Genomic DNA, 25309 nt, shown 5'->3' on the forward strand with positions numbered 1-25309 from the left:
TTCACGAGGCCTGGAACGAAGACACCGCAGCAGATATTGGTCAAGAATCTAGAATCTTGAAACTGATAGGGCTTGGCATGCAGGGTGTTGCGGCTTTCATTGGCATTAACGTGGAGGACATTCAACCATTCTGTCGAAAGCTGGACAAACTTTGAAGGAGGGAGCAAGTTAACAGATGGACTTGTTAGTAAGAGAGCATACACCGCTTAAATTTTTGTGGCAATTTCCTTGGACGTGCATGAGTCTCCAAGTCAGCTTGCTGAAGCTCGGATGCACATAAATCACACCCTCCTTCTTTATTCCGCTCACCGTTATCTTGCGTTACGTGTAGACCTCAGGTCCATCAGGATCTTTTGACGGTCCTATTCAAAGCAGTCTGAAAGAAGGATATTTTCCGTAAAGACACTAACTCGTGTCCACCACGTTGCACATCAGGCTCATTTCCCAGAAAGTCTCGAGATCCAATAATCCAAGCGCCCTGCCTCGTGTACTAAACGAGGGTTCCTGCCAGCAAAAACCATGCATCGTTTCCGGTGAGCCTGCTGCTCTCTACCTTTTCAATTACGAGCCTCATTCGCGTATCATATATCTCGTCACCTCACTGCTGCGATTAAACGGCTTCTTCGCTTTACCTTTTATTGTTGACGTGCCTTAGCAAAAGGTCCGACCCTATTACCAGAAGTCACCCGTTTGACGAAGACTGGTTCACACCGACATCTGAGCACAAGCAATTACTAGCACTCCCGCCTGCTAGTGACTTTCGGACGTCACTCATATTGCCAGAGTGCGTCACAGACCTGTCTTGTCAACCTTACAACTCTCTCACAATACAGGTACCCAGTCTTACTCGCCGTTTCACGCTTCTTCGCTCCTCCTCCGGCGATCCTCTTACACTTGACGATCTCAGGTCTAAGTTTGCGGAACAGAGAGCCCGTGGTGTGCCAAGCCAGATATCAGAGGAGGAAGAGGTCATGATCCTTGAGACGCTGGGGCGGATGCGTACCAAAAATGCTGCGCCCAGCACCACTTCGAGCAGCAAACTTGAGGGCGACTGTGGCGCTAATGCGACTGACCTGGGAATGGAATCCGACTACACCCATGAGCGTACCTCTCATATATCCACCACGACCTCTTCGACCACATACCCAGCTTCATCTGTTACTTCATCGCCGTCGCCGAGTTCGCGTTCAACAAAGAGGTACAGCAACAATCTTTTTGCATCTGGGCGGTTTCGCGAGTACAGCTATCTACGCTCTGTGTCGCAAAGAAGTGGCAGCAGCCGTGGCGCAGCCTCTATAACACCATCAGATTCCGATCATAGTCTCAGAGAAAAACCCTCATCAAATTACTCCGAGAGTTTGAGACCTGCAACCCCCGAAGGCAGCGGTCCTGTATCTTCAGTGCCTTCCAGCCCCAACGACAAGACTCCCTTGGCTCGTTCCACGTCATTAATATCCTCTATCGAAGATTTTCCTTCGCAAGCGCTCGCGGACAACAACAAAAGTAGCACACATCCATCAAGTAACAGTTCTGTCAGCGTTCAGCGCGTTGAACTTGCTCTGGAGTGTGTTATACGGGATTTTGAAGAGGAGGCTGAGGATGAGATACTCATGCCTAGAACAGCACATCCTGCTCCACGGTCGAGTGACGTAGAACAGTCGAATGCCTCATCTCCAGCTAGTGATTCGACGTCAGGAGCTTCGGTGGGGAATTTGATTTCTTCAAGAACTTTATACTGAATCATGATGTCAGACCCAATCACCCAATGACTACGAAGGTGGAACCGCAATATCATCAGATAAACAGATGAACATTGACAACGAGAGGCAACGTTTTTCCCCAACCCCATTGGGTCGTGCGGGTACCATCTCCCCCACCCCTCGTCTTCCAGGTTACATTCCCGGAATGCCTCGTCCCATGACGCCTCGTGATCCCTCATTTGACTCTGATGATGCGCGTGCGCATTCCGCAACTCCACGTGCGATGTCACCTACGCTCCCAAACGTGAATGGAACATCACTCATCACCACCACCTTCACTTCAAGCTTACTCCGACGAGGTTCAGACGCATCTCGTAGCACCCCACGACCCATCTCACCGTCCGTGGCCCCACCGGCAAGCTCGTTTTTGTCACGTAGTGCTGGTGGTCAATACTCGTCGGACAGTCAACGCGAGAGCACGAGTGGTACTGACCAGGAAGCCTCTGTGTCATCCGCCTTCAGGAGGAAACCTGTATCTCCATTGATGGGCTCCGCCTTCCGACCCATGGTCGTATCTTCTCGACCGGGTACACCATCGAACATCACTTGGAATGTCAACTCACCCTCTAGTACACCTTCTAACTCCAACCGCACTCACAGCAGGCGGGGTAGTTCTTCTAGTCACAGTCACAGTAGAAATGGTAGTTTGAGCACGGACACTGATCTTCAGTCTAATGCAGATAAATCTAAATCTCCAAACCGGCCAATTCGAGTGCCTGTGCCTCCTGAGAGTCCCGTTTACCCTCAGGCGCCCAATGCTGGAGCGTGGAATCGTTCGACTAGTCCTGCTCCTGTGGACCATCGTTCCCCCTCCAGCCTTTCAGGTGTCGTCAACTATGGGTCCTCGCGTTCATTTTCGACCCGCAGTATGCGGTCTCCCACTCCCACTCAGTCTCGGTCCACTACCGCCTCTCCTGCATTCTCTTCAAATGACTCCCCGAGCTTCTCCAACCATGCCACCGTCCGTTCATCAAAACATCATCACAAGTCATCATCGCATTTCTCTCTTGGACTCCCTCAGCCTGTTGCCTTTTCGGCATTGACCAACTCATCTCAGTCTTCACTGGAATCCACTGGATCCAGTTATCACTCATGGTCTGCTGAGCAGAAGAAAGATGTAACTGTCGACCTCTTCAGTGATGTTGAACAACAGTCCAGGTGGCATGATCTGGACAAATCTAACTCCGTCACTCCAGGTAGCTTGCAGGATGATGATGACTTCGAGGACATCATACGGCGGTATGCAGGTCTGACCAAATCCGATTTTGTGGTCATTCAAGACAAGCTGGTGAGCGCTGCGCGCGCAAAGGAAAATAATACAGAGCCTCGAGAGCGGACCAACTCGCTTCGGAGACGGAGGCCATCGACCTCACAGTCGAACTATTCTCAGAACGGTCGTGATAACCGGGTTTGTCCTCTTCTCTTACTCCATTTTACTTATGGCTCACGACCGGTCACAGGTTGCGAGCCCGCCGCCGAACCAACCGGCTGCTTCCCAGGCGTCCGCTACCGGACGGCGCTCCCCAGCGCCTGATCAAGCTGCCAAGGCTCATGCATTACTTGACTCCGTCGTGGGGAGCATCCCCCGCGCACCTGCGATTGGCGTCGTGACCGATAACAGGGTAGAATTGGAGGATCCCTCAGAGATCAAGGCGTCCCCTACTACCACGCGTCGCAATAGGGATCTAGCTCGTGCCCTTGGCTTTGGAGACGAGCAAGAAACTATAGAATCACCGCAGGACAAAAGTCCACCTGTAGAAGATGTACCACAGCCTAGTGATCCACCGCAGACTCAGGTGCCACCGGCAACAACTCCCCAGCCAGTCGCGTCACTTGCTCAGGATGATATTCAGTCATCGTCCAATTCACTCCCATTCCGTTCGGCTTCGATACGAAGTCCTGGACCATTGATGGATCAGGTCGAACTTGTAAATGAAGTTCGGCGGAAAGCAGAAGCTGCTACTGCTGCGTTGATGAAGACCTCTTCTGGCCAAAGATTTACTGATGCCAATGCCTCAAGCGTATCTGTGACACGGAAGAAAATCACCCCCAGCCAGATATCTGCACCCCATTTAGTGTCAGCACCTACCAGTGTAGAAACCATGCCTCTTCCACAACAGCCAAAGACTCCTCCTTCTACTCTCACCCATCAGCCCTCTCTGAATATCACCCAGAGGATGAGGCGTCTCCGTAATACTCTAAGAGTCAAACAGCCAGTTCCGAGTGGTGAAGAAGTTACTCCCTTCCCTCTGGACCTCCAGCCAAGAACTGCACCACCCCCCTCGGCTTCTCTGAATCGCAGGCCAACATTACCTCTTACCAAGGGTTATGCCTACGGAAGCTCGACAGATTTGGGCAAGGCTAAGTCACCGACATCAATATCCAGCCCCCCGGCCTCAGCTACCCCTGGCCTGAGAGGCTTTATGTCCCGCTTCCGAAAGCGTGCAGCAGATACTCAAGCTGAAAATAGTAATGGGCTTTCGCGAGCTTCTCCAACCACTCCTTCTCCGACGACTTCGTCACATCATGGTCAAGGCCTACTTAGTTCTCCCGTTAATACCGTTTCACCCACTTCGGCACCTGTCCTGGCTTCTGCTTCTGTGCCTATAGTAGGTAGCGTTCGGCCAAGCATCGACGGAGCGCCAGCGATGGGCAATGATTCTGCTGCCGTCAAACAGTTGTTTGAGGCAGCTACCAATCTTGGTCTTGATCAAGCCGCATTAAATGACCTGTTAGCACGGTCTGCCTCAGTTTCATCACGCACAGCGGGCTGGTCTCTGTCAAGGAGTACATCAAATAATGCGGCAGGCTCATCCATAGCACGAGGTGACCTCTCAGCCATGCGATCTCGATCACCTCTCCCAGAACCACAATTTAACGATGATGGCGGTATCAGCAGCGGAGGAGATGATAGGACTGTGAGAAAACTCTCCATTCGCAGAGCGGGGGAATCCAGTCACAATCATCAAGGCATTCCTGAGAATCCCGCTATTGTCAGGAGAACGCTTATCTTTCCCTCGGACTTTCGTGCATCTAAAACGGACTTGAGCCAGATGGCGCGTAAGCCTTCGGGTAAGCGTCATCGTCGGCCGGGCAGCGCCACGTCTGCACAGTCTGGTCGTTCAGTACATGACCGCGCACCTACCCCACCGCCACCGAAGTCGAACGGAGGAAAGCGATTCTCAACTGATCGGTCACCTCCTTTACCCACATCAATGACCGCCCAAGCTGAGGTTCTTTTAAATCCTTCAACGTTAGGTGCACCTGTCGAGAAGCCGAACTCTGCGTATGATTCTCTGTGTGTAATTATTTTGTCCGTTTTTCCGTGTCTAATACTTAACATCAGATACGACATGTACGCTGGTGAGAGCAAAAATTCAAATACACCCGCTGACGATGCGGTGGACATTGGGAGCTCTCATGAAGGTCATCCCGACGGTGCTGCCCTTGAACTGATTGAGATGGCGAATGGCGAAACCATCTGGTGTGTATTGTTCTCTGGGTTTAGCCCATCCACTGGATAACTGACTGTTTTTAGGTCAATAGTGAACGGCTTGCGTGACGACGACCTTGAATCAGTTTATGCCAGCAGAACCAGTCTTGCATCCGAATATTCTTTGCGCGATAACACTGAAGCCCTGCAAGTGTTCGTAAAGGAACACGGCAGATCGACGTCAAAGGGTAGTGGTTCGTCGTTCCTTTCCCGTAAAAAGCCATCACAGAACAAGAATCGACCTGAAACCAAGGTGAATGGTCTTGCAACATCATCAAACGTCACTTTTCGCTAACGCCGGAGCAGGTTTTTTATAGGTTAGTTCTTGCGCTTGGTACGCAGAAGTTCGGTACTAATTGACTAACTCCAAGTTCGTCCACTCATATTGGTCGTTTGATCGAGTCACTTTCCCAGGGGATGGACGCCGGTTCATTCAATTTTGGTAACCTACCCCCTGACCGCACTACCCCATTATCATTCCACTCTGACGCCGATATGCATTGGACGGTTGAAGAAAAACTGGAACACATGCTGGGATCGATGAGAAATCCTTGATTGCTGGAGTTAATAATCGTTTATACTATATTGATCTTTTTTCGTTAGCTTGGTCTTACTTACATGGAGAATTTGTGTTTACATTGGGCGTTGTGATATTGATATTCGTACAGAGGCCGTAATACATGCATACATATTCCTTGTCATTCCAACCAACATCTCACCCGGTCCAATCTAGCCACCTATTGAGATTCAAAGTGATCAAGGCTTCCAGCAATAGAAGGTCATGACTAAAGCTATATTGCAGTGTTCCATGCGAAGGACCAATTGGCGTGGCTTGGGAGAGCTTCTGGAACTTAGCGATTCTTGTATTGGGTCCGGAGAACAGCTTTTGATAACACAGCATGTTAGCGGATGATATTTGAAATATTGTGGTAGACTTGCCTCGTACGACCTGGGGTCAGCGTGACACTTTCGCCATTCATATTGGCGACCATCGGCAGAAGGGAACCTACGAGCGCTGAAAATTGACTTAATATTAAGGCATCATTGTCATAGTATTAATACCGACTTACGATGTACTAGATCCCTGTTGGACCAGGTGTGTCATTGGAATTTCACGATCACCGATAGTTGCGACACCGAGGCCACCGTCTGGCCAATCCAACACTGCAACGGGACTGCGATTGCTAGATATCTGTAATGAAAGTTCGCAAGTTAGGCGTCGCCTGCCAAAGTCTGAAGACGGCACTGACAGTGGTACGTGCTGAGGAAGGTGGCAAGTATTGTGTCTCGAATTCAAAAAACACTGGCTTGGTGTCCTCGCCGATGACGATGCAGCCATTGCGAGGATCATCCCTTCCAGTGAAGTAAATCTCGAAGAAGTGGGCCATTGGAATGTAGATTGGTTGTTTTTCATAATGCTAGATCGCAGGCTTTATATCCCCGGGGAGTGACGAGCAAGCCCCAGGTTAACGCAACTCGTGATACTCAGTCACGGAAATTGGATATTATTTCGATCATGGTGTACTTCGAGGAGCCTGAAGAAGACACGCATAGATAGAGCGATGCAAGGCGATGCATTGTTCGTCTAAAAGCCGCGAAAAGTTCCGGCATCGATTCAGCGTCATCACTTTTGGGATTGAGGTGGACAATTCGAGGAGTCCTTCATCCGGCATGTCAAACAGCGTTCTGCTACCTCTCGGAACCTGTTTTCTACTATATTGGGCGACTAGCCGGCATCTGACGCGCTATGCGTGGTATTCGTGCAGAACGCGGGATAATTCGTGTACTTGGATTAAAGGGTTTGTGGGGGGAGGTGGAGGCGGGTTTCGGGGTGGTGTTTCTGCGTCACCGGGTTGATTACGTGACTAAAGACAAGACCGACTCAGTACTGAAGATCTGGGTCATTGAACCAGTTCATGTTCATTCAATCGATAGGCTCATCGAAAAAGTGTTGGAACCTGTAAAAGGTAAGTAATAATTCACAAGTTCCGGAGCGTTCTGCGCAGCTAAAAGGCTAATATTAACCACACTGCCAAGCAAATTGCCTATCAGGTATACACGATCGACATCGTATATTGAACCTGGCTATTTGTAGGTTTTCACTGGAAAGTAACGCTGAGCATTGCTGCGCGAGTAGTAATCTGGCGATAGTCAACGAGCAAAAAATAGGTCAACTGGGATTGCAGGAGTAAAAGTCACGTAATACGACTTTCCAACAAGATTCGGCTTCATGAGTTGACCTTCCATAGGGGCCGCTTTCGTATTTTTCGAGTGACGTGAACGGCGCTTCCACCAGGATGCCCTCCGCCGAATGCTAAAACAACCGTTTCTTCTGCTCCGTGCCCTCGTGCGATCCCTTTCTTCCTCATCTCTATTACATCCTTCGCAAACTTAAAACGGGTTTGATCAGATCCTGTGAATATAAAGATAAATGTTCGGTACAATGTTAATGACCGATAGCAGCATTTACCAATTTCAAACGCGCGTGATTCGACCGCCGATTTAAACATGTCGAAGGGCACAAGGGAAAATACACGCAACAGTGTGTCACGACTGGTGTGGCCCTGTGATAGGTCGGACTCGGATGAATTAATCTCCAGGGCGTTTGGGAGTGTCACCACGAGGAAGTGAAAAACATCATCTCTCAATCTTTGGGCAAAGTGACCAAAGACAGACGCAAGCGATAGTTCAGGGGTGAGAGATCCATCTGGTGATGAAGGGATCGTGTCAATGAACTCGAGCCATTCATTGATTGTCTCCACGTTGATCGATTGTCTGCATGCATCATACGCATAACCGCACAACTCATCCATGCCTCCAAGAAGACAACCAGCTGCGAGTACTCCTCGTGCATTGTCGGGCCGAATGAGACTTAGCGAAACCGATGAATATAGATATCCTAGCGCTAGAAATGCCCCCGGAAATGAACACCAAGTAAAGACATGATCAAGGACACGATTGTGCATACCTATGGCAAAGCCCTGCAGGGGTAATAATAATTCTGTCAGCTCCTGTAGTTTCTAGATGACAAATTCCGCCCAGCACGGGCTCCGAGGACGGTGGTTGTACACGATAAGAAAATAATATTTGAGTCAAATGTGACCTTCGTATCTCTCCCCCGCGTTCGGTGGCCGGAAATGAACGGAGTAATAAGTAAAATGGCACACGTACTTCTTGGGTAACCTCTGGATCATGTTCAAGCTGTACATATATCACACGCTGAGCTCCGGACTGAGGTGAGGTTGACATAAGATGCGCTAGCAATGGCGATTTTGAAAGAATGATAGCGTGAAGGCGGTAAGTATTTTGATGCACATGCTAAATAAAAAATATGTATTAGGTACAATAAATATGATGTGATGAAAATTCGCCTACCAGTATGGTATCGGCATAATTCTGGAAAGGTGAAGATTAGGTTTCGTCTCCTAGAAAAATCCTGTACATACGCCAGTCTGAAATCCCGCATGATAGAGGTGATGTACAATCTCCTCGTTGTGCATTTGGTACGGAGGACTGCGTAGGTTGAGTAATTTCACAATTGCCACGCGTTCGAGTGACGAACCCAAAAGTCAGAAAGTCGCACGCAAGGGACAGACATCAAATCAGCCGACTCACTGCGAGAAACCATTCTGAGCCCCAGTAAAATTCGTCGGCTCACGGTGACTACCATTGAATGAGCATTCTGACTGTCCGGTAGGAGGTGTGAGCCCGTTACTCGAAAGGTCATTAGTTACTATGGACGTCGATGATGTTGCATTCATCGCAAAGAAGAAAATGAAAGAGAACAATAAGTGAGTAAAGGTTACTACTTGCGTGTGCACTGTGTGGTACCAGTGAAGAACCAAGTCACGCTGCACGTCACATGTCACGGTAATACACTATGGGTCTATGCTTGCGAACACCAGCTAACGAACGTCTCTCGATCCATCACTGTCCCGTATCCTTTAGATGACTCCATCGAAACAAAATGAGTCATGAGGTTGTTGGTGAAACCGTGCGCAGCAGCTAGGGGTCCACAAACAATAGGGTAAAGGGGTGGCGGAGAAATATACTCATTCGATGAGTCGGCCGCGGGAGATAACTGAGATTCAGAAGAGTCCATCATTACAGGTCGCACGCAAAGTAAAGATTCTTTTTACCCACCATATGAGATCGGTCCGATGCAAAAGAACGCAGGTATTCTTCTCCAGATATAACCCTGAAAAGACTAATAAATGATGTTAGAAATACGATACCGAGCAAAACGGGGGCAGACATACCTACGATACTGTGGTGGTATGTCTGAATCTGGTGGGAAGGTCTTCTCAACATACTCTTGACAAGATCCGTGATTAAATTGTCATGACGCCCGTGCATTATATATCTGCATACCTTCCCAACGACTAGGCATCTCCAAGATAGAATCGAAATCGTAGATCCAAGTTTCCTCTTCGATGCTTAGCGTCGTGTTGAGCAACCCACGATGAGATTCTGACCGGCTGCGCAGAACCAAGACGGCGTGATAATCCCAAATTACTGCTGTATTTGCAGCAGGCGCCTTGAGTTGACTCCAAAGGGCAACCTAAACTTTCTGTGACATAAGGTTCACGTATTCGTCGGCTGTACACAGTTTACCGTCTTGGTCACATTCGATACGATGACAGCAAAAATGTCCCATGTAGCTTTTACCTGTGCTTGTTCCAGAAATCGATGTACAAGGAAATAAATGTTTTCCTCGCAATAGCACGAGGTGTATGGACTGTCGAGAGGTTTAGGAAGCATTGCTAGTTTGAACTCCGACAAGCACGATCGTCGCCCTACCTCACTCGGAGGAGCTCCCGGTTGGGTCTCGGTTCCGTATCCTCGCGCTAGTTGGAACGCTCCACCGGACTGGACCAGGGAGTCCCGTCCAAGCATGTCATTTGTCATCATCGGGCACATGATATTATAAAATTTGTTTTCAGTTCACGCTGTGCTTTGAACGAGAGCCTGTGTTTTGATAAGATATGGGAAATGCCGAGAGAAGGCAATGCTGAGGATATTATTGTTCATGAATAAATTAATAATGGGGGACAACACGGATCCAAGACCTGCGTTATCGTTGTCAGCGTGTCATGCAAGCATTCATATAAACTTTGGACTTACATCCCACCACACAAGCCTTAATTAATCACGAGCACGGTCACAAGGAAAAAGTGCCACATATCACACAACCTTTGCGTGCTGATGATTAGGTCGGGAGTATTGATCTCATCCCGATCAGATCATGATCGATCAATAAGCTTTTGATCGATTTTCTTGATAGTGAGTCCGGGGTGCCTTAGTCTCAAAGATTCTCCCAGCGTCCAATCAAGAAATTGCCAATTGTGACCTACAGGGGGAGGCCTTCAATATCTCAGTAGAAAGCTTGCTGAAAAAATACCTCACCCCGCTCTTGTTTATCAGGTTGTTGTTGGCGTGGTCCACCGAGCAAGGGTCCAGGAACCTTGCGAACGAATAATAGTGTCGTGTCTTCAAGGCCGACGGTCAATAAATTTAGTGCTCACGCAGTAGAATGACTCTGTAAATCGTAAGCGGAATCGACGGATAAGTATCTAAATTTCACACAACACAGGAATTCATTATCATCTGTCCGGAGGTCTCTCGTAGGACAGTGAGAACATTTAGCGCTCAAACCGCGTAAGTGAACTGCCTACAGACCTCTAACTTGGCAATGATAGGCGGCACAGCTCGGCAAAAAATTCACGTTCTCGCGGCGATGAGATCGATATCTTGAGAAAGTACAAGGAGAGCTCAAGACAGGCGTCTGCACACGTCATGAGGTTGTCACGGAGCCAGCCAAAGTGCGAGAGGGGGAGCATTAAATTGGACAGCATAGCTTTCCGCGCAACGTTTGGATATATGGATATACCTGAAACGATGATCAATTAGATAGGAGGTGGATATTTATTTCCATTATCTAAGAACTATTCGTAAGCAAACAAGCAGCACTCCCCAAGTGTCTGCGTATGTCGTGGAAATCGACATCGTGAGCTGTAAAACGATCTATAATCAGTACCGCTCAAGTGCATGATGGGGAGGCAATTGCAGAATTCGGAACGCCTCCTCAGGATAGCGATGCTAAACTCACAGTCTTCGACCTCTCCCCATCTTTGAATCTGACTCGAGACTTCAACTTGTGCAGCCACAGCTGCTTCTTCAACAGTGATATGCCTCTTCACGAGCGCAAGCGCAATCAAAAAAGATTTCGTCGTATATGTCACCCGTTCCATGGCTAGAATGGTCAATGTGGTCCCCTTAACTTCAATGATAATTCCATGGCACTCACCAGCCAACTCCCAGGGGTCCATCTCAGTCAAGATAGTGTCAAGCTTAGCTCGCGTTTCTGCCGATTGTGAATGGAACAAAATCGAGGTGAAGACTTGTATATCGATGTTGAACGTAGATGTCGCCCATTCGATCAATGGATCCCAGTGCTTGTGCTGGAGTTCTACCAACGGAGGTGGGTCGTCGTGATGAAAACTATGGAGTCATCATCAGATTGGTCGTTCTTGTGAAAATAAACACGCACCATATTGTATCAGTATCCAAGTAATTAAGAAGAGATTCTCGCACTTCCGAGCATGTTTTTTCATCATGGAAGGCATCGATGGCCCGTGAGGCTATGGAAGTCTGCGCTAGTCAATGACAGGGATTATATCATCGTTGAGCACTCATACCATGGGAAGAGCATGAGGTTTCAGCAAGATTTCCTGGTTTTCCCATTCGTTTGCAATGAGTGTTGCAACTAAACGCTTGTTTCTGGGTAACAGCAGGGTATTGCCAGACGGTGTTTTCAACGCTCGCATGTCAAGCGTCACAGCGAGTCCGTCATCTCTCTTTGAGATTCCTACTGTCTCCCAAAAACGTTTCAGGGTAGCCTCAGCACCTAAAATGCATAAAAAGACGATCACAGCAGCCAGTCTTGCAATGCTCACGATTTGTCTCCGACACCACCGTGCCATCGGGGGGTAACGAAGCAGTAGCAAATGACCTAGAGAAAGAGTGTACGCTCGAGTTACACGAGAACCTTACACGAGCTGTTGACCGTGAAAGTAGCCTGCAGTACATGGTATGACCGACTAGAAAATTACGAGTTGAACTTGAAACTGCTCTGTTCAAGTTGAATAATATATTTGGTCCTCTACGCTCATGTAAGCTCAGTGACTAAGTACCTCGCTTCAGTGCGAACAATGAAGCAATCAAAGCAAACGATTGTAAACTGTTAGGAAATAAGTAAGAGTAACTAGCAGTACTTGTGTGTAGATTTCAAGGTGATCCGAACCCAGCATCGATCACAAGAACACGCCGTTTGTACTCTCCGTGACCCGTCATACCTATATGATTGTGACAAAAGAAGAAGTTAAATCACAAACACGTGACGTAATGCACTCCGCTGTGACGCGACCGTACTCTCAGCAAGTCTGCATCCTTTAACGCGATCAGGATGCCGCAAGGGCAGTCTGCCAGTAGACGAAACCAACCACAGATCTCTTCATTTTTTGTCCAGAGCTCCGCGACGAAGAAGCGTGCACTCGTTTCCTCGCACTCTCCCATAGACTTGACTATAGATGATTCTAGCAGTGACTCGGGCGTCGAAAAGCAGCCCCCTATAAAGAAACTGAAATCGAAGCATCCTGAATCCCCTACAAGTCAATGGCGTTTTGATGCCTCCTCCAGAAGGGAGTATTCTCATACCACGAACATACAAGATCATAAATCGCGCTCACGAGTAGACTTGGAACGTATTCTACTTGGAACGTCAAGACACCCTGAAGACAGAGAGAACTCGAGCGTGGACGGTGATAGTTCTCAGGATGGAAATGACTCAGATCCTGCGTTCACCCAACTCCGAGCAATGTTCTCCTTACCTACCAAAGGCGGCAGGAAATCGCGCGAGAAGCCTGTGGTTAGGAAGACGAAAGCGGCCGCAGAGGTCGGGCCTAGTGGTGAGACTTATACGCCCTACGAATCTCAGGTATGCCGTGAAGAATGACATCAACTTTCTTACTGATTTAATTATTTAGGCCTTATCGTTCATCAAAGAACATCCTGGGACGATCCTAATGATTGAGAAGGGCTACAAGTTTTATTTCCACGAGGAAAGCGCGAAAGTAAGTGAACTTAGTAGAGTGGAATATTTGCGCGTTACGAAACAATGCCACCATAGATTGCCAGCGGAGAGCTCGGAATTGTTGCTTATACGAAGCGGAACCTTCTCACTGCCTCCATTCCCGTTCATAGGAAAGAGGTACATATGAAGAAGTAAGCCTTAACCTTAGTTATCACCTGGAACTTATTTGATTCTGAGTCAGGCTCCTCTCCAAAGGTCACAAGGTTGGTATCATCGAGCAAACAGAAACAGCCGCCCTCAAAAAAGCGAGCGAGAACAAGAACACACTTTTCGAGCGCAAACTTACTCAGTTGTATACAGCGGCAACGTAAGAATAGACCTTATTGCATACTGAATCGATCAACTTACTTTGATGTAGTTATGTTGATGAGGTCGGTTCTGTCGACGACCTCGATAAATACTCTGCACCACCCCTCTTGTGTCTTGTAGAGAGTCATAAACTCGATTCTGCTGAAGGAGAAATCACCATTGGTATGATTGCGATCACGCCAAGTACCGGTGACGTTATTTGGGATGAATTTCACGGTATGCACAATCAATTAACTACCCGGAATTACTCACAAACAAAACACCCAGACACCATCATGCGCGCCGAGCTCGAGGTAGGTCTCACATAGCTATAATTGAAACGTTGTCACATCGCGATTTAGACAAGACTTGTCCACACAAGGCCTGCAGAATTGCTAGTTCCCGCCGAAGGTCTTACCAAAATGACCCAAAAGGTTTTGGCACATTTTGCAAAGTGAGCGCTGTCTTATTTCTCGGATGGAGAATTTGTGCTGACGACATTTTTTATGATCTCCAGTGCTTCTCATGACCAACGAATGAGGACGGAGCATTTCAACTCTGCATTAAGCGGCTCGGAAGCTTTCGATTTTATCACAAACTTTTACACAACCAAAGCTACTACCAGCACCGAAGAACTTAACCCAGGTCAGATGTAATGTTACAGTTATGTCCTGTGGACGTTCATGAGGTTGTTGCAGACAAACTTCTGGCTCTTGTTGCTGGTCTTCCGCAATTAGTTGCCATATCTTTAGCCCACTCCATTAAATATCTCTCAACATTCAGCATTGCAGACGCGCTTTTAAGCGTGAAGTTTTTCACAAAATTCACCGAGAGGAGTCATATGCTTCTCAACGGCAATACCATGACTAACCTGTTAGTATTCATCAGTATTATTCCATAACAATGTCCCTGATGCGTACAACCGTAGTGAAATATACCAGAACCAGACTGACTTCACTACGCATGGTACATTGATGTCGATTTTGGATCACACATCCACGAAGTTTGGGGCGCGGCTCTTAAAGAATTGGATTGGCAAGCCGTTGACAAACAAGCTGTACGTACTTCCTGGGACATTGCAATTGCAACGTTTACCTTTGACCAGGATCCTGAACCAGAGAATAGATGCTGTGGAGGAAATCAAGTCCAGCAAGTTACCACAACTAGTGGAACTTTGCCGTATCTTGAAAAGACTCCCCGACCTTGCTAAGGGCCTGTGCCGCATCCAGTACGGGAAGGTAGGAGATTCATGTTTCAGACATATTTATTATAATCGTGCTTCAGTGCACATGTCAAGAACTTGCATCGTTTCTTTCAGCTTTCGAAACCGTTGCCAATGCATTCCCGGAACACTCAGAGGAGTTTCATTCAAAGCTCTTGAATGATATTTTTTCTTCCCTCCCGAAATTGAAAGCACCGATAAAAGCTTTATTGGCTGCAATTGACATCAAGAAAGCCAACAGTGGCAGGAAAGATGAGTTGTGGACAGATCCAGAGCAATTCCCTGCCTTGGACGAATACAAGTTGGTCTGTATGTTCCTGACCCTATCTTTCATGCTGCTGATCTCTAGATTTGAAGCTAATCGAAACTGTCAAGTCGGAACTTGATGAGGAGTTGAAGTCCAGTAATAAGTTTCATCCACAAGTGAGGACGTTGACTGACTTGCATGTCCAGTTCGTAAACTTCTCCGAAAACCATCCCTCGCGTGGACGACTGTCGCAGGCATTGAGGTGCGTCAATATATCTGCAATACACATTGTGCTGAGTGTTCAATACAGTACTTGGTTGAAATCAAGAAGTCGGAAGATCGAACAGTGCCCACCAATTGGGTAGTGATGTCTGCGTAAGTATCTTGATGGGCGAGACGTTCTACACTTATGACCAACAGAACCAAGTATCTGAGACGTTATCACACCCCTGAGGCCAAGAGGCTCATTGATGAATTATCTCGGTATAAAGAAGCTCTCAATGCGGAAGCTAACAAGGCTTTTGCATCATTTCTCAGTTCCATTGCTTCAGACCACTATTCAATAATGCGAGATGTGGTCAATAAGTTGAGTATAGCGGATTGCCTACTGAGTCTGGCACATGTGGCCCACCAACAAGGGTACGTTCGACCAAAGTTCATCGAAGAGGATTCCCTGGAAATAGTGGAGGGACGACATCCAATGATTGAGGCATTACGAACGGATCCCTTCGTTCCGAACACGTTATGCATTGGAGGCGATTATCCCAGGAGCAGCGTCATTACGGGACCCAACATGGGTGGAAAAAGTTCTGCTGTGCGCATGGTCGCTCTCATCGCAATTATGGCTCAAATTGGATCCTACGTACCCGCGAAAGCCGTTAGGCTCGGCCTGTTGGACGGGGTTTTTAGCAGGATGGGAGGTGCGTCGATTGTTTTCTGGTTTTCACTGTCGCTGACTTCGATATTCGTGAAGCGTCCGATGAACTCGCTCGCGGACGGTCAACTTTCATGGTAGAGATGACACAGACGAGTGACATCCTACAAAGGGCAACTCACAAAAGTCTAGTAATTCTTGACGAGTTAGGAAGGGGTACATCCACTGCTGATGGGGTGGGTTCACAATTTTGATTTCACCAGATTTTCGTATGACAGCATTCATGCAGATGGCCATTGCGGATGCTGTTCTTCATCATCTAGTGGAACGCGTGAAGTGCAAGACATTGTTCATCACGCATTATCCGCTAGTAGCCACAGAGTTGGAAAGAAAATTCCCCGAGGAAGTGCAAAATTTGCACATGAACTATACAACAGACGTCCGAGTAAACGGAACTCGGGATGTGACATTTTTGTATGAACTTACCCCTGGAATTGCTTTGGAGTCGTTTGGAGTCGAGTGTGGTCGCCTTGCAGGCCTTCCGGACGATATCCTTCGTATTGCATCAGAACGGTCTGAACTTTGCAAGACCGTCACTGAACAGCGCACACGACGTTCCAGGTCGGTATATGCTTGTCATCCACCTCCTTTCAGCTTGACACTTTTACAGGACACGCAAACTTATGGGTGCCATTGCTCGCGCGCTTTCAACGCAAGATGCAATGAGACTGGAAGAACTGCGAACTACAGTACGGCAGTTTACGATTGACTAGTGGGGACACTTTTCTTTTTCTTCCGCTTAGCATCGGATGGAACACCTTCACCTTCTACTTCCTCTGCTTTCCTTTTTGATGCTATCGAATTGTGTTGTTTGCTGTGTTTGGCTTGTAGGGCCGATTCCACTTGAGAGCACAGCTTGAGAATAGCTATCGACGAACCGAACCGCTTCGAAGCGACAAGTCGTCCATGCAGGCTGCGCCAAGCCTCTGAGTCCCACACGTTTTGATTACTGTTATCGGCCTTGCTTGCCTGACGGATGCTAAGCATCACTAATTTGAAAAGGTCTTTGATTTGTGCGGCCGAGAGAGATGCTTGATCGTCGCATGCTGAATCGATAAAGTGAAGAACACTTGTCTGGAGTTTCAGAATGAAAGATAAGACATCTTGTGAGTCACCCTAATAATCGTAGTAGGTTCATCAGTCTATTCTAAATGTGACAATGGAGAAGGCTCTCACCGCCGAGGTCGACAGAGTAAGAATTGTGTTGAGCAGCTGGAAAGCCTGGCATTTCCTATAGGCATTGATGGCTTTTGGAGACGTATCCAGTACGTCATCACGGAGACGCCACCCTAATGCCGGATAACGAGTGATGAAATCTTTGAAAAATGTAATGTTCAACGAGGAAGCCTTGCGGGTCATGAAATCTGCCAGCGACTCCCTGTACAGCCGAAGAACAGATTTCTCGCAGCCAACGTTCGTTAATACTCTGCAAATGAAAAGACTGCAGTGACTGAGAGTCGCGAGCGCATCCGATGAGTGCGCCTTACGAGCTCTGATATGCAGCTCATCCAGTATAGTCTCTGCGTAATCTTGATCCACTTCCTGGAGTGGGTCTTTGAGCTTTGCAAGCCTGTTGTTGAGGATGCCACGAGCTTTGTCAGATAGCTGGCGCTCGTCATTGCCGCTCTTAGTAGCAAGTTCGATCAACGGCAACACTAGACGCAGGTTATGAGGACTCTGGGGCATCCTCCTCGTAAAAATGTCGACCAAGTCCAAGACTCTATTCTTGAAATGAGTAGCTTCTCGCTGTGCATTGACATCTGTGGGAGTCTAAGCTTATGCGATCGTCGATGATGATTGACCATACTTTTACTTTGTTTGCTGTCACCAGATCTAGAGCGGAAGACTTCTGCGAGGTGTTCATCAATGGCCATCATTTGTTCGTCGTCTACTAGTTCTTCCTCAGACTCCTCATCGGTATCCCCGATGGCAGCCTCGGCGCCGTTTGCTTTGAGTGCGTCCTCAATTTTCATCCGCAGTTCGAGAGCAGCTTCGTTGTCATCGAGATCAGACTCGTTGTCTTCGTCGGAACCTTCAGCATCATCAGCATCTTCTTCTTCACTTGTTGCGCTCTCCGTCTCGTCTTCTTCATCAGCGACCAGATCGGCTGGGTTGCGGCGCTCCAATTGCTGTACACAACAAAGTCAAATGATGTACAACTGATAAGTAAGCAATTATCACTGACGGCAACGATAAGATCTATTGTAGTTTCTGTGGCTGCGCTAGCGATACATGAGAAAGACTTGTTGGCCATCGCACGGAGGTAAGACGTGGACTTTTCGAGAAAACCAATGAGCACATCAACCAGCATGTCTATCGGTTTGGGAGAGTCGGTGTCTGGTTGTGAAATGGTGTGCGATTTTCTGCGATTTTTGGACTTGTTGTCAGTAGAAAACATGGTTGCGGCAGCAGCAATACAAGTCTGGATCATGACAACTATTAGATTGATTCTGCACAATGTGGAAGAAACACTCGCCTCAAGTATCCCCGCATCAGGCTCATCATTGTCTAAGTTGGCGCAGCGACGATGAAGCAGAGAGGCTGACAGGAGAAGCTCCACTCCTCTAGCTGCCTCTCTCATCTTACCATCAACCTGATTTGAAGCAAATAAATATAATAAAACGTAAGTTGGGAGCAACGAACCTGCCTAAGATGATCTATTGTCTTATGAGCTTGTTGAAGTAGCAGTTGCTCCTCCTGACTTGGCTCCGATAAAGACGTGACATGCTTGCTGTCCTTGTCTAGATGATTGACAACAGTGAAAAGCTTCGATATCCAAAATTCGTCGTCAACTGTTCCCTCCTTTGGCATGTCACCTAACCACACTGAGTCAGAATCATCAAGTGACTGCCAATCTCATCTCAGACCTTTCTGCGATACGGTGGATGGTGTCAAATCAGCGAGGCAACCAAGGAGTTTACCGCGACAGATCCGCCGGAAATCCTCAGAAAGAACACTAGAGGGGGTGATACGGAGCTGCAACAGTGTCAACTCTGATCGTCTCTTAGGTCGGAAAGTCGATCCATACCGCAGCAAGAAGCCCCTTGGCAGACTTTCTCTTGACCGAGTATAACCCTTGCACAGCGAACCAATTGAGAATGAGCTGAATCCAGTCTTCACGTTTTGGGATGGCACCGTTGCGAACGAGCGCCGTGAACTGGTCTGCAATCCAAATTTTCTTAGCTTCTTCTGCAACAGCGCCGCTGTAGTTTTGTTATGAGAAGCCTGAGACTACTAAATTGCACATACTTTTCAGATTCATCCATCTGTTCTAGTAGACTTTGAATGTACTGCATAATACCATCGCCGTCCATCCTCGACAATATTGATTCTACGGTCTTCGTTTTGGTCAGTTTATCAAACTGTTGACTCCCATGAATCCCAGTTAACTGCAGAATCAATGTGTAACCAAGCTGGGGATTCTGCTGGACAAAGTCTTGGATATCTTTGACCTAATGAAGAATCAGCCATGTGTGAATGAGTGAAAACCGAGAACTGGCGCACCACATCCAGGGAAATTTTGTGAAGGTGACGGTCTTTGTGAGAAAGATGATTGATCCAAGACCGCATGAAATTTTTGGTGAAAAGCATAGGGAGATCGGTACCGTCCACACGGCGTAAAGCTTTTTTGAAGACAAGGAATCCCCAGAACTTCCGTTCAGGAGAAGATGACGCCCCGAATAATGTCTCTGCATAGGGCATCAATTTGAAATCCACGAAACTGTGATGGAATACATACCGTCGACGACCACTCGGAAGAACTCTTGAAACAATGCATTCCGGCGACGTTCTGGCTCGCTCTCAGGGAGAAAGCCGTCGAAAATGATATTCCATACATAATGTAATTGAGCTTTCCATGTCCCCGTGTTACTCTGTTGCCACTCATCATCGCCAGGAGTTTCCTGAGCAGACGGGAAATATCAATATTTTCATCTTGCGTTAGACATGTAACTTCAAACCTTCAATATGCGCCCAAGGGACGAAAAGTTAGCGGAAGCCAAAATGGCCGAATCTTTGAATGTCGGTGCTAGAGTTTTTTTCCAGTCATGCTTGGGCATCGCAGGTTGTAATTTTAACGTTATGGCGACCGTTTCTGGTGTCCAGATGTTCTTTTCACGCTCATACACAACTTCGAGCGTAGAAGCTAGAGCTTCCTCTTTCCAAGAAACGGAAGACTTTATAACAGCATCAATAGCCTGCCCGATGGTCCACCAAGTACATTCTCGTAGCCAGGACTTCTTCTCAGCGAGAACGAGAAGATGATTGACAAGCTCCTTGTAACTTTCAAGACTGGACGAATTTGTGGCAGATGAAGGAGATGTCGACAGCGGGGTCTGCCGTACAAGGAGCCCAGAGTGAATGATAGTAGCAAGTCCAAAGAGGCGAGCAAATAGGACATCGCGTTCTTCTTGACCAGTCATAGACCCCTGAATCTTCGATCCATCAACGATGATTGAGATGACTTGAGCAGACGTGACAGTGTCCAGCCGAGAGAGTAACTAATAGATGTGAAGTCGCAATATAGCTCTCGAAAGTGAAGACTCATACCTCGGTGAGCGCAACGCTGAAGCCGAGCCGACTACTTTCCCGAGGACTTGCAAGCCCTCGTATAAGCCGCCGTATAGAGTACGCGACATCATGCGCATTCAAGACATCCAAGCCATCCGTTGAACCAACGTTTTCCTCATCATCCTCGGAGCCTGGCGAAACTTCAGGCTTGGGAGTGTGTTGTTCCTGAAACTGCTCAAGGGAATCAACAAGCCTGACTGTTGCACTGATACGTTCTTTTTTCGATGCTGATGATAAATTCCAGAATAGGGAAAGAGTAGTGGCCATCGTCGTACAGGGATTCCATTCCAAAATTTCCAAAACCAAAAACTGAAGTGACAGATTAGGTTGTTGTGACATATTTAATTTCAATGGCTTCGGTAAACAAAGCAAAACATTATTATCCTTTGAGCAACTCCCTCAGCGTCCGGGTCCTGTAAGTACCTAAATTCTGACCAGAACCAAGACAACCTGAATGGTAGTGTGGGCTGCACAAGTTAGTGTAAAGTATTATAGATCTACAATTAAGCAAGGTTACTACTCCAATGTCTAGTCGAAATGCATCCAGTGCCCCTTTTCGCCCATTCTGCACTTCAGGCAGTCTGCACGTGGCCCCATCGTAAAGCGCTGCTTTCTCCCCGAAGTCAACTTGGATCCTGGAGATTGGCTTATCGGAGGTGGTGGTGGAATTGGCATTTCAGATAATGTAGTCTGAAAAAAGTTGTGGCTTTGAGTCGGTCCCTGCTGGTTTGACGATTCATCTGATGATATACCGGGCTCCACATATACCGAGGAAGACTGTTGTTGGTGTGCCATGGTTATGCTTGGTGTTAATGGCTGTCCTGCAGGTCCCACGATGATTTGAGATAGGTGCTGGGGAGGACTAATGCACGATTGTGATGCATTTAACTGCGCGGTTGAAGGGTGTGCTCGAGATGGCTGTAGTAGCCGTGGTGGCGAAAAGACAAGCACTGATGAGTAAGACTTAGGAGGTTCATCTGGGTCGAGTGCCTAGGATGTAGTTAGCAATCGGATAATTGAAGAAACACGTCCACGAGCAATACGAAGTTCAAACGACACTTACCATGTTCTCATCCTGTATATCGCCACTTGGCGAAGGAACAGGATCGACACTACTTGGGCGTCCGATAGAGAGGTCGCTAGCTTGCCTCACCCAATCATCTGGGCTTGGTTGATGATGATTGCTCGAGCTTTGATTGGCAGAAAAAAGAATGGAGGATGCTCGTCGACTCAGATACGTATCCTGTAAAGCAAGTGATGAACGTTTCTGTTCATATAGCAAACCACTTGTAAGCTGGTCTATCTCGTGAGCAGTTGATGTTACCCACCGGCTGGCGTTCTTGGCTTGGGGACCCAGGTGAGCGGGGCCTCTTCAGTGAATAGCTGAAGGAACGTGTCATCCTTGTGGATGGCGAGTGAGTGTCGACTTCCATCATCTTAGAGCTATTCAAATAATCAAGGGGCCGCGGCCAACGAAATGTTCGTGAATAAGAAAGAAAGACAATATTAACGAGATCCGCCAAATTTATAGAATCAGCATCCGTCAAGAGACAAAGCAGAGCTAAGCAGCAGAGTCGGCGACTCGGAGTTACTACTACAAATACCGAGCGTCTTGGTACTTTTTCTGTACATTGTTCAACCGATAAGAGTTCAACAAATTGCGGCAGTAACTACACACAGGGTATGTTACAGTTTGTGAGATATACACAGTATCTACTAGCTACAATAGCTAGGATCTAGAAACAAGTACAAGATGATTCACAATTTCGTAAAAGCAAGCGAGTAATCCAAATTTATTCCAGTGTTCTTAACCTTGGATGTTCAGCCCACCACGAGGCAGTCTAGGCTCGCCCTCAACGTAAGGCTCCCCAGTCTCCTCTCTTAGCATGTCGTTGAGCCAAGCGCCATGAGGCTGGATCTTCACACCGCGATTGTACATGACAGCGAGGTACAACCAAGCGGCGGCGTTTCCGACAGTGCCAACTTCATCGGAGACGTGTGTACGCGCGTACTCACTCATCTCCGAGTACAACTTCTCGTCGGTGTACAAGTTAAAGAGGTATTTGGCAACCTCATTGTTATCGCCAGCTTCTGTGAGGTAGCCCGACTTGCCATGCACAATTTGAAGAGGAATACCACCAGTGCGGGAAGCCACGATAGGTATACCAGCATGCAAGGCTTCGGAAACTTTGACCTCAAAGCCCTCACGAAGAGAAAGCTGAAGGGCAATCTTGGCATTAGCCATCAGAGCGTCGAGAACTGTGCAAAATGAAAATTAGTCCCTGGGCAGCTTCGAACCGACGATTACACACGTTGGTCACTTGGGGGCAACCTCATCACAATGATGTCCGACTGGTACACCTTGTAGTCAGGCGAGCTGATGAGGTTCATGACTTGGTCGTAGATGATGCTGGCATCAGGGTCATCGACGGCACCGTGGCCACAAATCAATAGCTGGGGCACCTCCGCTTCGGTTACCCTTCCAGACTCTTTGAGCATGACACGGAGGCGAGCATACGAGTCGATGACATTTGGAATACCCTTTGCTGGGTCGAAGCGGGCAATTTGGACGACGTAGTCCCGCTGAGGCCATTTGAGCTCGTTCATCTTCTCCTTCACACAGAGGTTCCGGAATTCACCCATGTAGAACTGGCTATCCCATGGGTGGAGGTGCTTGTTCAACCCATCGAGCCTTGCAAACAAATACGTCAACGGATGAAGTAATGAACTCGAACTTGGCTTACCAGTCAGTGGCGGCACCCAGTAATGCGAGCTTCTCGATAGGAACATCACTAGGGACGAACTTGCTGACTGGATGACTGATGAAGAGATCTGCTAGTTGAATGTTGTTCCAGAGGTATTTCCAGACTTCTTCCTGAGGAGATCCTTTCACATGCACGAGATCGCTGCGGATCTCAATGTGCGATCGATAGACGATGGGTAGGTCGGGTCTGACTTTTTTTATGAGCGGAATAAGACCAGGCATCTGAGGGTCATCTGCAATGTACAACGATGAGCAGTTGATACCTGAGAAGAGGACCAAGAACTCACCAATGAAGGCAATGTCAACGCCGCCAGGGGCCAAGGGCCCGCCCTCCGCAGTCCATCTAAGTCCGTTTTTAAGAATCCATGCATCAAATTGATCTTTCGCCTCCTGGGTGAGGCGAAGGTCTGGGGCAGCAACACCTTGCAAGATGTTGTGGTTGTTTTTCGTAGTACGGAATACGCTCGGCGATGGGTTCGGCACATACCTAGCAGTCGTCGCCAAGCGTCAGTATCCAGGTACAAGAGAAATAGAATCATGGGGATGCGGGGAATGTTACGTACCATGCAGCGTCAACATCCAGGGCAGTAAGGAACCTGATGAGAGCATGTCGCATCTGTCATGGGCGTGAGTAAAACTATACCGGGACCCGTGAAAAGTACGCACCAAAGCTACTCCACCTACAAGCGCCAGGAAAAGCCACAAAATTATGATCCGATATAGGACAATTGACGATAAGTTACTCACCCCCTTGAGGTGTGGAAGAGAAGAAACCGATCTTGACTTTTTTCTCTCGCAATTCGTCTGCGAGTTTGTTGACGGCATTCCAAGTACCTGGTCCAACAGATTTCCTGTAGACGTCAAGATCATCTATCAGATGGATCTTGCCGGCCGCATCGACAGTAACTTGATTACGGGGACCGATGGTGAGGCGAGGGTTATTGTTGGGGCCGTAATACATTAGACATTTTCGGGCGGCAGAATCAGCTTGCTCATCAAGAGTACGCGGGATCGGAAGCTTCGTAGCGACACCTGACTGGAGGTTGTCGGTCTGATCCAAAAGTGGGGAAGGATCAACATAGACTGTGGGGGTCTCAGCACCGGAGGGAACATATGAACCGGTGGTTGAGGAGATGCGATGCTTGATGTTTGGGCGCGTCAGTGAATCAGTGTGGAATGGCTTGATATTGAAGACGATCGGGACAATATCAGCCTCAAGCCATAAATGAGTGCAGAGATTGGGACACTGGACGAATATGTAAGCATCGATAACAAACGAGATAGAGTGAATACTCGCCTCTTTCAAGAGACCAAGGGTAACACCAGCGCCAAGGAACTTGCACAAGTGCTCCTGAGAGAACTTTTTGATGGTCTGAAGAACGTGATTCGCAATGTCAGACGCGGACTTAGTAGGATCGTTGGAGGTGTAAGGCACGATGGCCGATGCGAAATCGGTGTTGTAGACGGAGTCATGTATGGAAATCGCGATCTCAAAGCCTTGTCCGCCATTCACAAGAGCGCCAGCGATACCTGCCCACATAGGCTTATAACACGGCATCAGCATCAGCATGATGCACTAAGGGAATGATCGATCAAACATACAGTGAGGGAGGAGTAGGCATGGAAAGCAGGTTTGCCTGCAGCGTCAACGCTAGAAAGCCTGCGCTTGGCATGACTAGAGCCTTTGGATTCGAAGTCAGTAGAAGGAGGAGACATGGTAAACGAGGTTGAAGCTAGTAGAAAGGGTAGCGCACTATTTAAGCGAAACGGAAATCAGATTGGCGCTGGTGGGACTAATCTTGGTTGAGGATTTTGTGCCCCACAAGCATAAGAAACTCACACTGTATGTAGCCTAGTAAGTCAGGCAGAGGACCCTGATC

General features: G+C 47.9%; 8 protein-coding genes across 8 annotated transcripts; 2 read left to right on the top strand and 6 right to left on the bottom strand.

Moving 5' to 3' along the window:
- The first annotated feature begins 152 nt into the window (after positions 1 to 152).
- On the top strand, positions 153 to 5888 carry HD556DRAFT_593409 (uncharacterized protein). The gene is made up of 9 exons (XM_041311039.1): positions 153 to 533; positions 656 to 784; positions 842 to 1703; positions 1753 to 3168; positions 3221 to 5058; positions 5107 to 5244; positions 5299 to 5506; positions 5560 to 5570; positions 5625 to 5888. The coding sequence occupies exons 1-9, from the start codon at positions 520 to 522 to the stop codon at positions 5806 to 5808; spliced, it is 4800 nt and encodes a 1599-aa protein (XP_041165931.1). The 5' UTR covers positions 153 to 519; the 3' UTR covers positions 5809 to 5888.
- HD556DRAFT_593676 (uncharacterized protein) lies at positions 5627 to 6733 on the bottom strand. The gene is made up of 4 exons (XM_041311040.1): positions 6504 to 6733; positions 6324 to 6445; positions 6193 to 6268; positions 5627 to 6136 (listed from the first exon to the last, which is right to left on the bottom strand). The coding sequence occupies exons 1-4, from the start codon at positions 6639 to 6641 to the stop codon at positions 5969 to 5971; spliced, it is 504 nt and encodes a 167-aa protein (XP_041165932.1). The 5' UTR covers positions 6642 to 6733; the 3' UTR covers positions 5627 to 5968.
- A 530-nt stretch (positions 6734 to 7263) lies between these two features.
- On the bottom strand, positions 7264 to 9023 carry HD556DRAFT_593364 (uncharacterized protein). The gene is made up of 9 exons (XM_041311038.1): positions 8969 to 9023; positions 8869 to 8916; positions 8700 to 8766; positions 8629 to 8649; positions 8425 to 8571; positions 8222 to 8234; positions 7724 to 8158; positions 7460 to 7666; positions 7264 to 7394 (listed from the first exon to the last, which is right to left on the bottom strand). Exons 3-8 carry the CDS (start codon positions 8751 to 8753, stop codon positions 7482 to 7484), a joined length of 855 nt encoding a protein of 284 aa, XP_041165933.1. The 5' UTR covers positions 8754 to 8766; positions 8869 to 8916; positions 8969 to 9023; the 3' UTR covers positions 7264 to 7394; positions 7460 to 7481.
- Positions 9024 to 9139: 116 nt separating this feature from the next.
- HD556DRAFT_1227142 (N-terminal glutamine amidase-domain-containing protein) lies at positions 9140 to 10014 on the bottom strand (the record flags this gene model as incomplete). Its single annotated transcript, XM_041297138.1, has 5 exons — positions 9140 to 9334; positions 9397 to 9460; positions 9513 to 9567; positions 9625 to 9814; positions 9868 to 10014. The coding sequence occupies 5 exons, from the start codon at positions 10012 to 10014 to the stop codon at positions 9140 to 9142; spliced, it is 651 nt and encodes a 216-aa protein (XP_041165934.1).
- Positions 10015 to 10965: 951 nt separating this feature from the next.
- HD556DRAFT_1329027 (ATP12-domain-containing protein) lies at positions 10966 to 12393 on the bottom strand. The gene is made up of 6 exons (XM_041301636.1): positions 12210 to 12393; positions 11952 to 12160; positions 11804 to 11904; positions 11561 to 11754; positions 11363 to 11506; positions 10966 to 11265 (listed from the first exon to the last, which is right to left on the bottom strand). The coding sequence occupies exons 1-6, from the start codon at positions 12340 to 12342 to the stop codon at positions 11192 to 11194; spliced, it is 855 nt and encodes a 284-aa protein (XP_041165935.1). The 5' UTR covers positions 12343 to 12393; the 3' UTR covers positions 10966 to 11191.
- Positions 12394 to 12673: 280 nt separating this feature from the next.
- Positions 12674 to 16805, top strand: HD556DRAFT_1262118 (muts domain V-domain-containing protein; the record flags this gene model as incomplete). Its single annotated transcript, XM_041299067.1, has 18 exons — positions 12674 to 13249; positions 13299 to 13385; positions 13442 to 13536; positions 13587 to 13712; positions 13764 to 13930; positions 13982 to 14007; positions 14056 to 14147; positions 14211 to 14338; positions 14392 to 14566; positions 14622 to 14750; positions 14799 to 14931; positions 14978 to 15220; positions 15273 to 15318; positions 15369 to 15424; positions 15473 to 15537; positions 15583 to 16082; positions 16136 to 16272; positions 16326 to 16805. Exons 1-18 carry the CDS (start codon positions 12719 to 12721, stop codon positions 16803 to 16805), a joined length of 3216 nt encoding a protein of 1071 aa, XP_041165936.1. The 5' UTR covers positions 12674 to 12718.
- A 51-nt stretch (positions 16806 to 16856) lies between these two features.
- On the bottom strand, positions 16857 to 22254 carry HD556DRAFT_1533117 (DNA polymerase phi-domain-containing protein; the record flags this gene model as incomplete). The annotated part of the gene is made up of 18 exons (XM_041309538.1): positions 21994 to 22254; positions 21729 to 21932; positions 21537 to 21655; positions 21418 to 21486; positions 21183 to 21300; positions 20645 to 20974; positions 20056 to 20595; positions 19836 to 19998; positions 19601 to 19785; positions 19346 to 19548; positions 19125 to 19299; positions 18964 to 19072; positions 18740 to 18912; positions 18282 to 18689; positions 17904 to 18225; positions 17273 to 17856; positions 16975 to 17212; positions 16857 to 16951 (listed from the first exon to the last, which is right to left on the bottom strand). The coding sequence occupies exons 1-18, from the start codon at positions 22099 to 22101 to the stop codon at positions 16857 to 16859; spliced, it is 4143 nt and encodes a 1380-aa protein (XP_041165937.1). The 5' UTR covers positions 22102 to 22254.
- On the bottom strand, positions 22255 to 25291 carry HD556DRAFT_1329048 (glycosyltransferase family 4 protein). The gene is made up of 9 exons (XM_041301637.1): positions 25032 to 25291; positions 24727 to 24972; positions 24177 to 24675; positions 24096 to 24109; positions 23993 to 24045; positions 23717 to 23916; positions 23410 to 23662; positions 22978 to 23357; positions 22255 to 22924 (listed from the first exon to the last, which is right to left on the bottom strand). The coding sequence occupies exons 1-9, from the start codon at positions 25143 to 25145 to the stop codon at positions 22473 to 22475; spliced, it is 2211 nt and encodes a 736-aa protein (XP_041165938.1). The 5' UTR covers positions 25146 to 25291; the 3' UTR covers positions 22255 to 22472.
- Positions 25292 to 25309: the final 18 nt, after the last annotated feature.

The sequence above is a fragment of the Suillus plorans genome (assembly GCF_016647745.1).
Source record: "Suillus plorans strain S12 chromosome Unknown HD556scaffold_4, whole genome shotgun sequence".
Lineage (NCBI taxonomy): Eukaryota > Fungi > Basidiomycota > Agaricomycetes > Boletales > Suillaceae > Suillus > Suillus plorans.